This window comes from Lycorma delicatula, chromosome 7 (genome assembly GCF_047948215.1).
Source record: "Lycorma delicatula isolate Av1 chromosome 7, ASM4794821v1, whole genome shotgun sequence".
Classification (NCBI taxonomy): Eukaryota; Metazoa; Arthropoda; class Insecta; order Hemiptera; family Fulgoridae; genus Lycorma; species Lycorma delicatula.
Genome location: NC_134461.1, coordinates 44,774 through 59,973, shown reverse-complemented (window position 1 = coordinate 59,973; position 15,200 = coordinate 44,774). Strand labels below are relative to the sequence as shown.

Genomic DNA, 15,200 nt, shown 5'->3' with positions numbered 1-15,200 from the left:
CTTATTTCGTAGAAGAATGTAGAAATCAGTGTAAAATCATTTGAAAGCTGTAACTTGAAAAAAAAAGTGTATATATATATATATATATATACGGGCTTACACTTATAAGAATTTTTTTCTGACTTTTTATTCTAATGTCATCTCCCAAAATAGTGCCCTTTGTCCTTTTCTGGTAGAACTATATATACATACAGATTGATCCCGAGGAAAGTGAACATATTTGGAAACTGATTCTAGAGCTTGAAATAATGAACAAAAGTCAATACAAATATATTTTCGAAATGTTTTGTTATGAGATTACGGGAAGCAAAAAATTTCGAATGAATTTTATTTTCACATTTCATTTCATGATTTTATTTCTGGTGAAAGGAGCTCTTACTAAAAATTTTTAAGGCTTTATGTATAAGAAGTAAACTTGATGGTTTGTAATGGTTCTGGACCTGACAGCTCTATTAAAACTCATATAAGTGTATCTTCCGTAGTTTTCATGATGTCCAACGTTAAAGAGAAAACTCGGTGAAGAAAAACATATTTTATTAGTAAGTTAATTATAAATGAATAGTACATTAATAAAGTAGTATAACTTTATTAATGACTAATAAATGTGTAAATGTCACTATCAGACTGGTGAGAATTTAATTTTGAGAAAATTAATGTTTTTTTTTTCGTTTTCCGTCATTTGACTGGTTTGATGCAGCTCTCCAAGATTCTCTATCTAATGCTAGTCGTTTAATTTCGGTATACCCCCTACATCCTATATCCCTAATAAATTTGTTTTACATATTCCAAACGTTGATTGCCTGTACAATTTTTTACTTCTACCTGTCCCTCTAATATCAAAGCGACTATTCCAGGATGCCTTAATATGTGGCCTATAAGTCTGTCTCTTCTTTTGACTATATTTTTCCAAATGCTTCTTTCTTCGTCGAATTGCCGCAAGACCTCTTCATATGTTGCTTTATACACCCATCTAATTTTTAACATTCTCCTGTAGCACCACATTTCAAAAGCTTCTAATCTTTTCTTCTCAGGGACTCAGATCGTCCAAGTTTCACTTCCATATAAAGAGACTTTCAAAAATCTTTACCTGACATTTAAATTAATTTTTTATGTAAACAAATTCTTACTGAAGGCTCTTTTAGCTTGTGGTATTCGGCATTTTATATCGCTCCTGCTTCGTCCATCTTTAGTAATTCTACTTCCCAAATAACAAAATTCTTCTACCTCCATAATCTTTTCTCCTCCTATTTTCACTTTCAGTGGACCATCTTTCTTATTTCTAATACATTTCATTACTTTCATTTTGTTCTTGCTTATTTTCTTTTGTAGGACTTCATCTACGCCGTTCATTGTTTCTTCTAAATCCTTTTTACTTTCGGCTAGAATTACTATATCATCAGCAAATTGTAGCATCTTTATCTTTTCACCTTGTACTGTTACTCCGAATCTAAATTGTTCTTTAACATCATTAACCGCTAGTTCCATGTAAAGATTAAAAAGTAACGGAGATAGGGAACATCCTTGTCGGACTCCCTTTCTTATTACGGCTTCTTTCTTATGTTCTTCAATTATTACTGTTCCTGTAAACATTAGCAATTGTTCTTCTATCTCTGTATTTGAACCGTAATTTTTTTTAAATGCTGAACATTTTATTCTAGTCTACGTATCGAATGCCTTTTCTAGATATATAAATGCCAAGTATGTCGGTTTGTTTTTCTTTAATCTTTCCTTCTACTATTAATCTGAGGCCTAAAATTGCTTCCCTTGTCCCTATACTTTTCCTGAAACCAAATCGGTCTTCTCCTAACACTTCTTCCTTTCTCCTCTCAATTCTTCTGTATAGAATTCTGGTTAAGATTTTTGATGCGTGACTAGTTAAACTAATTGTTCTGTATTCTTCACATTTATCTGCTCCTGCTTTCTTTGGTATCATTACTATAACACTTTTTTTGAAGTCTGTTGGAACTTCCCCTTTTTCATAAACATTACACACCAGTTTGTATAATTTATTAATCGCTTCCTCACCTGCACTGCGCAGTAATTCTACAGGTATTCTGTCTATTCCAGGAGCCTTTCTGCCATTTAAATCTTTAAATGCGTTCTTAAATTCAGATTTCAGTATTGTTTGTCCCATTTCATCCTCTTCGACTTCTTCTTCTTCCTCTATAACACCATTTTCTAATTCATTTCTTCCGACATGATACGGTACAACTGATGTTTAACTGTCAGAATGATTGCATTTGAATGGTACCACAGTCCATCAAATTTTGACTAATGAATCGGACATGAAGAATGTTTTTGCCTAAAACACGTCACTGTTGAATAAAAGGACAACAGGGTGGAAGTGTGCTGCGATCTTTTAAGGTGAATTGAAACTGGTTTTCTAAAAAAATGTCTACTGGTGATGAATCTTGGATATTTATGTACGATCCAGAAACAAAATGCCAGAGCAAGGAGCGGCACACTTCAAATTCACTACGTCCCGTAAAAGCAAAAATGAGGAAATCATAAATCAAATCCATGTTAATTTGTTTTTTCGATTGTAATAGCGTTGTCCATAAGGAATTTTTGCCTATAGGAAAAACTTTAAATCAATATGTTTATCGAGAAATTCTTGAACGACTGCAGGAGAAAGTTGATCGCGTAAGAACAGCCATCAAAGACAACTGGATGCTGCACCTTGTCACACTGCATTCTTCAATTAATGAGTTTTTGGTTAAAGAAAAAAAAAACATTCCTGTAGTTCCTCTACTACCTTATTCACTTAATTTGAATTCCTGATGTTTTTCTGTTAATGAATGTAAAAAAACATCTCAAAGGATACGATTTTGGAACAGTAGAAAATATTTTTAAAAAATGTAAAGGATAATTCGGTTTCTGAGTTCCAACATTGCTATGATGAATTGGAAATCCATTTGAAGTGTTACATGACTTCCCAAGGGAATTGTTTCGAAGGTATAATCCAGAAGGAATCCAGGTATAATCCGATCGTAAATAAAAAGTTTTTCTGAACCGGTCTGATTACTTTATTTACAGATGTCGTATTATTTGTGATTCATGTTTGCGGAAAAAATGAAACATTAATTAATTAATTTAGTTCACACATTTTGTACAAGGTTTATGTTTTTTTTTTCAAGGTCCGATCGGTCACAAAATTAAAACCATAGCGAATATAAAAATTTTTTGTTTGTAACAAGTACTTAACATAGTTATGCTATTTCTCTACATAGTCACCACTCCGATTTAGACATTTGTCGTAGCGTGGTACCAAATTTCCAATACCCTCGTCATAGAACAGAGCCGCCTGTGTTTTCAGCCATTTTCTACGTTGGTCTGCAACACGATTTCTACGCCAAAATGTTGTCCTCCTAGCCAGCGTTTCATGCGAGCAAGGAGGTTGGAGCTAAGTCCGGGCTGTATAAAAGTGTTGATCAAACACTTCCCGATGAAAATTGTGCCGGAGCTTCTTTGTTACAGCTGCAGTGTGCGGCCGAGCATTGTCATGGAGAAAGACAATTCCTGATGACAACATTCCTTTCTGCTTATTCTGAATTGCCCTTCGTAGATGTTGAAGAGTCACGCAGTATGAGGTCGTGGCCATGTTCCATGAATTCCACCAAGAGAACGCCATTCCGGTCCCAGAACACAGTTGCCATACGCTTTCTGTTGGAGAAGGTTCGCTTGAACTTCTTCGGTTCAATGGGAGAATGCATCTGCTGTTTGGATTGTTCTTTTGTTTCTTCAGTTTCGAAATGGACCCGTGTCTCGTCCCCTGTCACAATTTTGTTCAAAAAATCTTCTCCTTCATTGCGGTAGTGCTCGGGAAACGTAAGGGAGGCGTCCATTCTATTGTTTTTTGATGGTCAGACAGCATCTTGGGAATCCATCTCGTACACAGTTTGCGGTACTGAAGTCTCTCGCTCACAACGGTGTAGAGAGCTGACCTTGAAATTTTAGGAAACGAATCGCTCAATACAGAAATTGTGAACCGACGATTTTCTTGAACTGCCTCATCTGCTCGCATCCTTCCCTGACCGCCTGCATCATGAACATCTGCACGTCCTGCTTTAAAGTTCCTGCAACGCATATGTGCAAAGGTTCATCCGATTTTTGCATGGGTTTTTAGTTCGTGACCGATCGGACCTTGGAAAAAAAATAATTCTCATAATATCGATAATTTTATATTTTTCTTTTTTGAAATGTGAAATTTTTTTGTTATATAGAGAATGGTTTATTCAGCCAGGTACAGATGAAATAAAACCGGCTGCCACATTAATTAGGCCAGAAAGATTATGTGATACTTTGCAGATTATTGCTGAAAAAGGCGGTGATGAACTTTATAACGGAACATTAGCTAAAACTTTTATTGAAGATATTCAAGATATGGGTGGTATTATTACACTTGAAGATTTGCAGAGATACAAGTAAGTTTCATCAATTAATAGAATATATACTATGTTCTTTACTGTCATCTATTTTTTTATTTGTGGTGTAAAATTAAAAGTTAATACCTCTCCGCACTGTCCAAATATGCATTCTGGGCATCTTGTTTTGTTACTGAATGTCATAAAAATGTGAAAAAAATTCAAATATATTTTTTTTGTCTTCAGTCATTTGACTGGTTTGATGCAGCTCTACAAGATTCCCTATCTAGTGTTAGTCGTTTCATTTCAGTATACCCTCTACGTCCTACATCCCTAACAATTTGTTTTACATATTCCAAACGTGGCCTTCCTACACAATTTTTTCCTTCTACCTGTCCTTCCAATATTAAAGCGACTATTCCAGGATGTGGCCTATAAGTCCGTCTCTTCTTTTAACTATATTTTTCCAAAGGCTTCTTTCTTCATCTATTTACCGCAATACCTCTTCATTTGTCACTTTATCCACCCATCTGATTTTTAACATTCTCCTATAGCACCGCATTTCAAAAGCTTCTAATCTTTTCTTCTCAGATACTCCGATCGTCCAAGTTTTACTTCCATATAAAGCGACGTTCCAAACATATAACTTCAAAAATCTTTACCTGACATTTAAATTAATTTTTGATGTAAACAAATTCTTACTGAAGGCTCTTTTAGCTTGTGGTATTCGGCATTTTATATCGCTCCTACTTCGTCCATCTTTAGTAATTCTACTTCCCAAATAACAAAATTCTTCTACCTCCATAATCTTTTCTTCTCCTATTTTCACATTCAACGGTCCATCTTTGTTATTTCTACTACATTTCATTACTTTTGTTTAGTTCTTGTTTATTTTCATGCGATAGTTCTTGAGTAGGACTTCATCTATATGCCGTTCATTGTTTATTCTAAATTCTTTTTACTCTCGGCTAGAATTACTATATCATCAGCAAATCGTAGCATCTTTATCTTTTCACCTTGTACTGTTACTCTGAATCTAAATTGTTCTTTAACATCATTAACTGCTAGTTCCATGTAAAGATTAAAAAGTAACAGAGATAGGGAACATCCTTGTCAGACTCCCTTTCTTATGTTCTTCAATTGTTACTGTTGCTGTTTGGTTCCTGTACATGTTAGCAATTGTTCTTCTATCTCTGTATTTGAACCCTAATGTTTTTAAAATGCTGAACATTTTACTCCAGTCTACGTTATCGAACGCCTTTTCTAGGTCTATAAACGCCAAGTATGTTGGAGAAGTTGTCCGGAGCAAATAATATCCCTAAAATTTATGATAGACTTAAACAAAAGACGAAAAAAACAACTAATTACCTTCATCGACTTAAAACGTGATAAAATTAATTTTAACCGATACCAAGTCCAGAGTGAAATTCAGAGGTGAACTCTCTTGACCCTTCTCCATAAAAACTGTTTTGAGGCAAAGAGACGGCCTCTCACCACTCCTTTTTTAACTGCGCCCTCGAATTTGTCATGAGAAAATGGTATGAAATAAATCCCAAAAATATAAAAATGGGTACTAAGAAAAACTCCATCGCACTAAATCGCCTGTGTGCAGATGACCTTCCTGTTTTAGCAGATAATATTCAAGAAGCCAAAACACAAATCATGAGCTTCAAATCCAAGCACAAAAGGTTAGGGCTTCATATCTCTTTGGAAAAAACTGAACTAATGGCCATAGATCCTCTGGTAATAGAGCACATTACGGTAAAACAATCAGAAAATTAAAATAGTAAAACAATTTAACCTTTTCAGATCATGTAGCCATTGAACTGGCTACATGATCTGTAGCCAGTTTCTAGGTCTATAAACCCCAAGTATGTCTGTTTTTTTCTTTAATCTTCCTTCTACTATTAATCTGAGGTCTGAAATATCTTCCTTTGTCCCTATACTTTTCCTGAAACCAAATCGGTCTTATGCTAACACTTCTTCCACTCTCCTCTCAATTCTTCTGTACAAAATTATAGTTAAGAATTTTGATGCACGACTAGTTAAACTAATTGTTCGGTATTCTTCACATTTATCTGCCCCTGCTTTCTTTGGTATCATTACTATAGATGGTTATATATTTCAGTACAATTATATATGACTTGTTTTGTTTTTTTTTTTATTTTCAGGCCGAAATGGAGAGAACCGACCCGAACAACTTTACATGGAGAACAGACCGTGTACGCATCTCCACCTCCTGGCAGCGGAGTTTTATTAGCATTTTTTAAAAATATAATTGACGGATATAAAATGGATGCTTCCAGCGTTTCTAACATTAATTCTACGATATTAACTACACATAGGATGGTTGAAGCCTTTAAATATGCTTTCGCTCGTAGAACAGAACTCGGCGATCCGGATTTTGTCAATATTACATCGGTAAGATTTTAAAATTGCTTGTAACCGATTCAAATCCAGTTATTTTGTTGTATAGTAATTTTTTTATTACGGATTGAACGCTTAACTATCCTTACAGTTTTCTTTCAGTTGCTGTGAACGATTTGATAGATAATATTGAAACTGTATTTTGTTCATTAAAATTGAATAATTTTAGAGTTCTAATCATAAGAAAAACCCTAAAATAAAAGTGGTTTTACCGGTGTGTGTGTGTGTGTGTGTGTGTGTGTGTGACATTTATTATGTATGTTAATAATCATTGATCAAATGTAAAGAGAACTTAACGATTTGAAAGTTTTATCATCGTAACGAATGTTGATCTTACCTTACCAGAGATTCATTTCTCTCTCTTTCTCTTTTACCTCCTTTCCTTCTAATGTGAACATTTTTTTTAGGTAGATTTCATAAGAAAACTACCTATTGTAATGGGTACCATGAACGTTTCATATCCCTCAGACCCCAAAACCTTCAAAGGCGTATATATATATATATATATATATAAAATTACAAAATAAATTAAATAACACCTTATTTTTTTTATTCCAAAAGCACTTTCGTCGGAATCCACATCATCGGTTATATATAAGATATATTATATATATATATATATATATATATATATATATATATATATATATATATATATATATATACTTCATTCATTTGAATGCAGCTCTCCAAGATTCCATATCTAGTACTAGTCGTTTCATTGCGGTATAACCCCCCTAACAATTTGTTTTACATATTCCAATTTTTGCCGGCATGCACAATTTTTTCCTTTTACTTGACCGTCTAATATTAAAGCGACTATTCCAGGATGGCTTAATATATGGCCTCTTGTTTTAATTATATTTTTCCAAATGCTTCTTTCTTCATCGATTTACTGCAACACCTTTTAATTTGTCACTTTATCCACCCGTCATATTTTTAACATTTTCCTATAGCACCACATTTCAAAAGCTTCTAATATTTTCTTCTCAGATACTTCAATCGCCAAGTTTCACTTTCATATAAAGGTTCGCTTCTAACGTATACTTTCAAAAATGTTTTCCTGACATTTAAATTAATTTTTGATGTAAAGGAATTATACTTCTGATTCGCTTGTGCTATTCGTCATTTTATATCGCTCCTGTTTCGTCCATTTTTATTAATTCTACTTCTCAAATAACAAAATTCTTCTACCTCTGTAATCTTTTCTCTTCCTGTTTTTACTTTCAGTGGTCCATTTTTTGTTATTTCTACTACATTTCATTACTTTCGTCTTATTCTTATTTTATTTTCTTGCGTAGGACTTCATTGTTCCTTCTAAATCCTTTTTATTCTCAGCTAGAATTACGATGTCATCAGCAAATCGTAGCATCTTTATCTTTTCACCTTGTATTGTTACTCCGAATCTAAATTGTTCTTTAACATCATTAACCGCTAGTTCCATGTAAAAATTAAAAAGTAACGGAGATAGGGAACATCCTTGTCGGACTCCCTTTCTTATTACGGCTTCTTTCTTATGTTCTTCAATTGCTACTGTTGCTGTTTGGTTCCTGTACATGTTAGCAATTGTTCTTCTATCTCTGTATTTGAACCCTAATTTTTTTAAAATGCTGAACATTTTATTCAAGTCTACGTTATCGAATGCCTTTTCTAGGTCTATAAACGCCAAGTATGTCGGTTTGTTTTTCTTTATTCTTCCTTCTACTATTAATCTGAGTGCTAAAGAAAATTGCTTCCTTTGTCCCTATACTTTTCTTGAAACAAAATCTGTCTTCTCGTAACACTTCTTCCACTTTCCTCTCGATTCTTCCGTACAGAATTCTAGTTAAGATTTTTGATGCGTGACTAGTTAAACTAATTGTTCTGTTTAATCTTCTGATTTATCTGCTCCTGCCTTCTTTGGTATCAGGAATTTGTCACTGTAGATTTAATTGGAACTGAACCTGTGTTTAAAGCGACTGTCAAAAGTATTAGATCGATGGGAATTATTCATGTTAACAATAAATTGTTGCCTAGTGTATTGCAAATTAATTATTATTTATTTTTTATTTTGTTTGTTTTAAAATAGAATTTAAATATTTCAGTTCGTAAATGAGTTAACGTCGAAAGAGTATGCCGATTATATACGTAAACAAATAAGAGATGATCGTACGTTTAACGAAGCAAGTCATTATGGAACTGCTCATATCTCAGTTGTATCACCAGATGGAGATGCAGTTTCTGTTACTAGCACCATTAATCTTTAGTAAGTTTCATTTTGTAATCGGTTATTTGACGCCTTGCTAAAGGCATCATTTTCATAAGATTATGTAATTAATATCTTCTAATAAAGCTACAACATGTTAAAGAAGCGTATATCTAAATTATGTTAAATTGAGATTTTACTCCAAAATTTGTGATTTTCTAAGCAATGGAGGGGGGTGTGGCTAAAACACAAGATTCCAAAAATTTCACCTTACGGGCAATAAAAATATTGTCATTTATCAGTTTAGTATTGAAGTTATAACTACTATTATACTATACTGTATACTATCGGCACTGATGTCAGTATATACGACGTTTAGAAATAAAGTAATGAGACCGGTTCAGAAAACGTTTTTATTTACAATCCGATTTGAAATAGTTCCTTCAGAAGCCACGGCAACGCTTCAAACGGTTTTCCCAACCTTCATAACGGTGTTCGAATTCAGAAATGGAAATATCCTTCAACCGGTCGGTTACATTTTTAAAAATATATATTCTACTTTTTCGAAACGGTGTCCTTTGAGGTGTTTTTTTTTAAAGTCGGAAACAGGGGAAATGTCGCAAGGACTCAAGTTAGACGAATAAGGTGGTTGAGGAACTATAGGGATGGTTTTTTCTTTGCCGAAAACTCATTAATTGATTGATAATGCAGTGCAATAAGGCGCATTGTCATGATGCAGCACCCAGATATCTTTGATGGCAGTCTCAGGCGGGCAACTCTTTTAAAGAATTTCTCAGAAAAACATATTCATTTACAGTCTGTCCTGTAGGTAACCCATCAGGTTAGTCTATACGTCTTCCCAAATCAGCCAATTTGGAAGACGACAGTTCCAGCTTTCAAGTCCTAGTAAAGTCGGTAGTTTTTTTCACACGTATCGTTGATACCGGTGTTCTTTCACGGTTGTGTTTCAATTAACCGCACATCTCAGGAACAGTCGAACTGAGAATATACAAGACTACACTTCATTTACACTCATACATATCATCCTCTGAAGTATTATCTGAATGGTAATTACTGGAGGCTAAACAGGAAAAAGAAAGCCTATCCTGTAGGCAAATACTCCTTATGGACAGCGCTGTTACTATCAAAGAAACAAATTAGGATGGTTTTGATTTGGTCATCCAGAGTGTGGGTTGTTCGCTACTGATTCCCGGTCGTCTGTAATTCCTGGCGGCTAAACAGGATAAAGAAAAAGAAAGTCTAACCTGTAGGCAAATACTCCTTATGGACAGTGCCGTTACTATCAAAGAAACAAATTAGGTCGGTTTTGATTTGGTCATCCAGAGCGTGGATTGTTCGCAACTGATTCCTGATCGTTTGAAAATGCTTTAAACCACCTAAAAACTTTGACTTGTGACAGAGCGTCGTCATTTTCAATTATGAAAACGTTTTGGTCATATTCTTACCGAGTTTAACACACAAAACTTGATTGTGCAATGTTGCTCGTAATTAGTATCGCTCATTTTTGTAAAAAATGTATACAAAAAGTTTACGTCTCATGTGGCGACTAAAAATATTAATAACTAATATAAATCCGCTGTTCATATAACCATATGTTTACTAGTAATTTTACAGTGTTGCCAATTTGGCTGCCCAAAAAAAAAAAATAGTCTCATTACTTTATTTACAGACCTCATACTTCAGAAGAAAATTGCAGAAATCGTTAACTATTTAAATTCTGCATAAGAATCCATTCTTGGTGAAATTTTTTCATTTGATCTTCAGCCAATTTTTAAAAACTTTGTTTTGCCTTATAAGAAGCTGACAGTTGTTACTGCAATAATATTTACTTTAAAAAAATTTGTTAAACATTTCTCATCTCTCATTTAGCAAAAGATTTTTTTCATACTTTGATCGTCCTTTAGTTTTTATAGGAATAACATGTACATTGGGCTGAACAAAAGATGCTAAGCCGTCAAAACCTATCTGGTATGAAAATACTGCGTTAAGATTTGTAATGTTACAACATTTTACGGTAACTATATAATTATCAAACAAGTACTCCGGTTAAGTATTTGACAAATTACTGCCGATAAATCAGACAGAAAAATTAATAAATAACAAATTACTTCAGAGAGTAGAAGAACGCAGATTGTTCTTAAAAAGTAGAAGGCAAACTCTCACTTAAGGGATTAGTTTGAGTCAAATGATTTTACGGTTAATATTCTAGTTGAATAATACTAGATGATTAACTGGAGAAAGCCCTTGACTACAATTTTTAAACTAAGTCGCCAAACCTGCTGGAACTAGCAGTGAACAGATGGCTTGTGATAGATTAACATGGTTACCTGCTAGCCGATGATTTAGATTGAATCGAAAGAAGATTAGTAGAGATGTACGGTATTTATAACAATTTTTTTTTTGTCTTCAGTCATTTGACTGGTTTGATGCGGCTCTCAAAGATTCCCTATCTAGTGTTAGTCGTTTCATTTCGGTATACCCCCCTAACAATTTGTTTTACATATTCAAATGTTGCCGGCATGCACAATTTTCCCTTTTTACCTGTCCGTCCAATATTAAAGCGACAATTCCAGGATGCCTTAGTATGTGGCATATAAGTGTGTCTCTTCTTTTAACTATATTTTTCCAAATGCTTCTTTCTTCATCGATTTGCCGCAACACTTCTTCATTTGTCACTTTATCCGCACATCTGATTTTTAACATTCTCCTATAGTACCACATTTCAAATGCTTCTAATCTTTTCTTTTCCGGTTTCTTTTCCGATCGTCCAAGTTTCACTTCCATATAAAGCGACACTCCAAACATACACTTTCAAAAATCTTTTCCTGACATTTAAATTAATTTTTGATGTAAACAACTTATATTTCGTACTGAAGGCTCGTTTAGCTTGTGCTATTCGCCATTTTATATCGCTCCTGCTTCGTCCATCTTTAGTAATTCTACTTCCCAAATAACAAAATTATTCTACCTCCGTAATCTTTTGTCCTCCTATTTTCACATTCAGTGGTCCATCTTCGTTATTTCTACTACATATTATTATTTTCGTTTTGTTCTTGTTAATTTTCTTGCGTAGGACTTCATCAATGCCGTTCATTTTTTCTTCTAAATCCTTTTTACTCTCGGCTAGAATTACTATATCATCGGCAAATCGTAGCATCTTTACCTTTTCACCTTGTATTGTTACTCCTGATCTAAATTGTTCTTTAATATCATTAACTGCTATTTCCATGTAAAGATTAAAAAGTAACGGGGATAGGGAACATCCTTATCGGACTCCCTTTCTTTTACGGCTTCTTTCTTAATGTTCTTCAATTATTACTGTTCCTGTAAGTATTTGTATCTCTGTATTTGAACCCTAATTTTTTTTAAAATGCTGAACATTTTATTCCAGTCTACGTTATCGAACACCTTTTCTAGGTCTATAAACGCCAAGTATGTTGGTTTGTTTTTCTTTAATCTTTCTTCTACTACTAATCTGAGCGATAAAAATTGTTTCCCATGTCCCTATACTTTTCCTGAAATCAAATCTGTCTTCTCCTAACATTTCTTCCACTCTCCTCTCAATTTTTCTGTACAAAATTCTAGTTAAGATTTTTTATGCATGACTAATTAAGCTAATTGTTCTGTAATTCTTCACATTTATCTTACTTTTAATGCTCTCTTAAATTCAGATCTCAGTGTTGTTTCTCCCCTTTCATCCTCTTCTTCCTCTTCTTCCTCTATAACACCATTTTCTAATTCATTTCCTCCGTATAACTCTTCAATATATTCCACCCACCTATCGTATTATAAATCGGTGTACCATTTTTGTTTAACACATTATTAGATTCTAATTTATTTACCCTAAAATTTTCTCTCGCTCTCTCAGACTGTCATCCGTCTCTTTCTCTCTTCCTCTGTCTCTCTTGTCTTTCTCACTCTCTCATTCTGTCAGTCTTTCTCTTTCTCTCTCTCTCTCTCTCTCTCTCTGTGACTCACATTCACCTCTCAGTGTATCTATCTGTATGTCTGTCCATCTCTCTCTGCTCTCTCACACTGTCTATCTCTCTCCCCTCTGTCTTAATTTCTGTCTCTCTCTCTCCAAGCTCTCCAACCTTTCTGTCTCTCACACCCTCTCTCTCTCTCACTCTTTCTCCCCTTCCTCTGTCCTTCCTCTTGTCTTTCTCGCTCTCTCATTCTGTCAGTCTTTTTCTCTCTCTCTCCCTCTGTCTCACACTGTATGTATGTCTGTCTCTATCTTTCTGTCACTCTCTCTCTATCTCTCTCTCTCTCTCTGTGACTCTGTCTGTCTCTCTCTCTCTCTCTCTCTTCAACCTTTCTGTCTCTCACACACTCTCTCTGTCTCTCTTGTCTTTCTCCCTCTCATTCTGTCTGTCTGAGTGTCAGTCTTTTTCTCTCTCTCCCTCTGTCTGTCAGTCTCTCTCTCTTCAACCTTTCTGTCTCACACCCTCTCTCTCTCACTCTTTCTCCCCTTCCTCTGTCTCTCTTGTCTGTCTCACTCTCTCATTCTGTCTGTCAGTCTTTTTCTCTCTCTTCCTCTGTTTCACACTGTATGTCTGTCTCTATCATTTTCAGAAAATTTTCCTTAACTTTCCTGTATGCTCCGTCTATTTTTCCAATGTTCATTTCTCTTTCCACTTCTGAACACTTTTCTTTAATCCACTCTTCTTTCGCTAATTTGCACTTCCCGTTTATAATATTTCTTAATTCTCCATAGTTCCTTTTATTTTCTCCATCACTAGCACTCTTATATATTCTATGTCCATCCATCAGCTGCAATATATCCTCCGTGTTATAACAAATAGTTGTCGATTTCTACAAAAAAATAATTTGGTACGAATTATACGACTATTTTTTATAATCGCAGATTTTTAACCGGTGTAATGAGTAATAATTAATATTCGCTTTTCTTAATACTTGTTTCAGTTTTGGAGCCGGCATTACATCAAAACGCACCGGTATAATACTTAACAGCGGTATGGATGATTTCTCAGTTCCCGGTAATGTAAACTATTTCGGCTTACAACCGTCACCGAATAATTTTATCGAGCCTGGAAAAATGTCATTGTCATCGGTCAGCCCTACAATAATTGTTGATAAAGATGGTAATGTAACAATGGTTATTGGAGCTTCTGGCGGCACTAAAATTACTACAGCTGCGGCCAGTGTAAGTTTATTAAACTAAAAAAAAAAAAATATTTATTTCTGTATGAATGCTTGAATTCTTGTACATGCGTGTTTTTTTTTTTGTTATAGAAAATTAAAAAAAATGAATTTATTAAAGAAGTTATATTTATGCAAGTCTTTAAAAGGAATGCAAAACTGGCGGGAATATTACAAATCTTTCCTTCGAATCGCAGTGCCTGGACAGTGTCCCTTGCTGCGTATGATTCTGTAATCGGACGTATTTCAAAGGTTTATTTTAATGACGGGTCTAAGTATCAAATTTTGTTATTTTTTATGGACGGATTTGTGTACGGCATTCCTGCCGTACATGCCGAAATGGGTTTGAGCATTCTCAAACCCATTTCTGGGTCCGACCGCGGGAGACTGGGCTTTTAAAACCTCTGCCCCCGATGAAATTGCCCTTCAGACCGTCCATTGAAGTCCTTTCGGTGCTAGCAGGAATACGCCACAACCCTTTAAAAGTGCGTAATGGAAACCGTTCTCCACACATCTTCATTAATTTAGTTTTCCTGTTTAAACCGCATAAAAGACAAATTTTATTAAAAATGCATCCGAATTCAATAATTTTACTTACCTGATCTATAAAAGATGTGTATCCAATAAGTCATGGTAGGTATCTGGATTAACCCACCGGGTCGGTCTAGTGGTGAACGCGTCTTCCCAAATTAGCTGATTTGGAAGCCGAGAGTTCCAGCGTTCAAGTCCTAGTAAAGCCAGTTATTTTTACACGGATTTGAATACTAGATCGTGGATACCGGTGTTCTTTGGTGGGGTTGGGTTTCAATTAACCACACATCTCAGAAACGGTCGAACTGAGAATGTACAAGATTACACTTCATTTACACCCATACATTTCATCCTCATTCATCCTTTTTTTTTTTTTTTTTTTTTCTCTCAGCTCCCCTGGGCCGGACCGACTTGTTGGTATTACGCCGCCCAGGGGAGTGTCTTTAAACTCAAATAGGCCTCCCCACCCACCGGCCATATACCGGCAAGGCAGGTCGGCCTACCGGTTA

At 34.8% G+C, this 15,200-nt stretch overlaps 1 protein-coding gene across 1 annotated transcript in view; it reads left to right on the top strand.

The window, feature by feature from the left end:
- Positions 1–15,200, top strand: part of LOC142327833 (scoloptoxin SSD14-like) — a 47,577-nt gene that overhangs the window by 22,394 nt on the left and 9,983 nt on the right. The window contains exons 2-5 of the mRNA XM_075371172.1: positions 4,224–4,424; positions 6,536–6,785; positions 8,876–9,036; positions 13,924–14,164. Coding sequence (XP_075227287.1) covers positions 4,384–4,424; positions 6,536–6,785; positions 8,876–9,036; positions 13,924–14,164 — 693 coding nt within the window. The 5' untranslated portion in view covers positions 4,224–4,383. The remainder of the gene's footprint in view (positions 1–4,223; positions 4,425–6,535; positions 6,786–8,875; positions 9,037–13,923; positions 14,165–15,200) is intronic.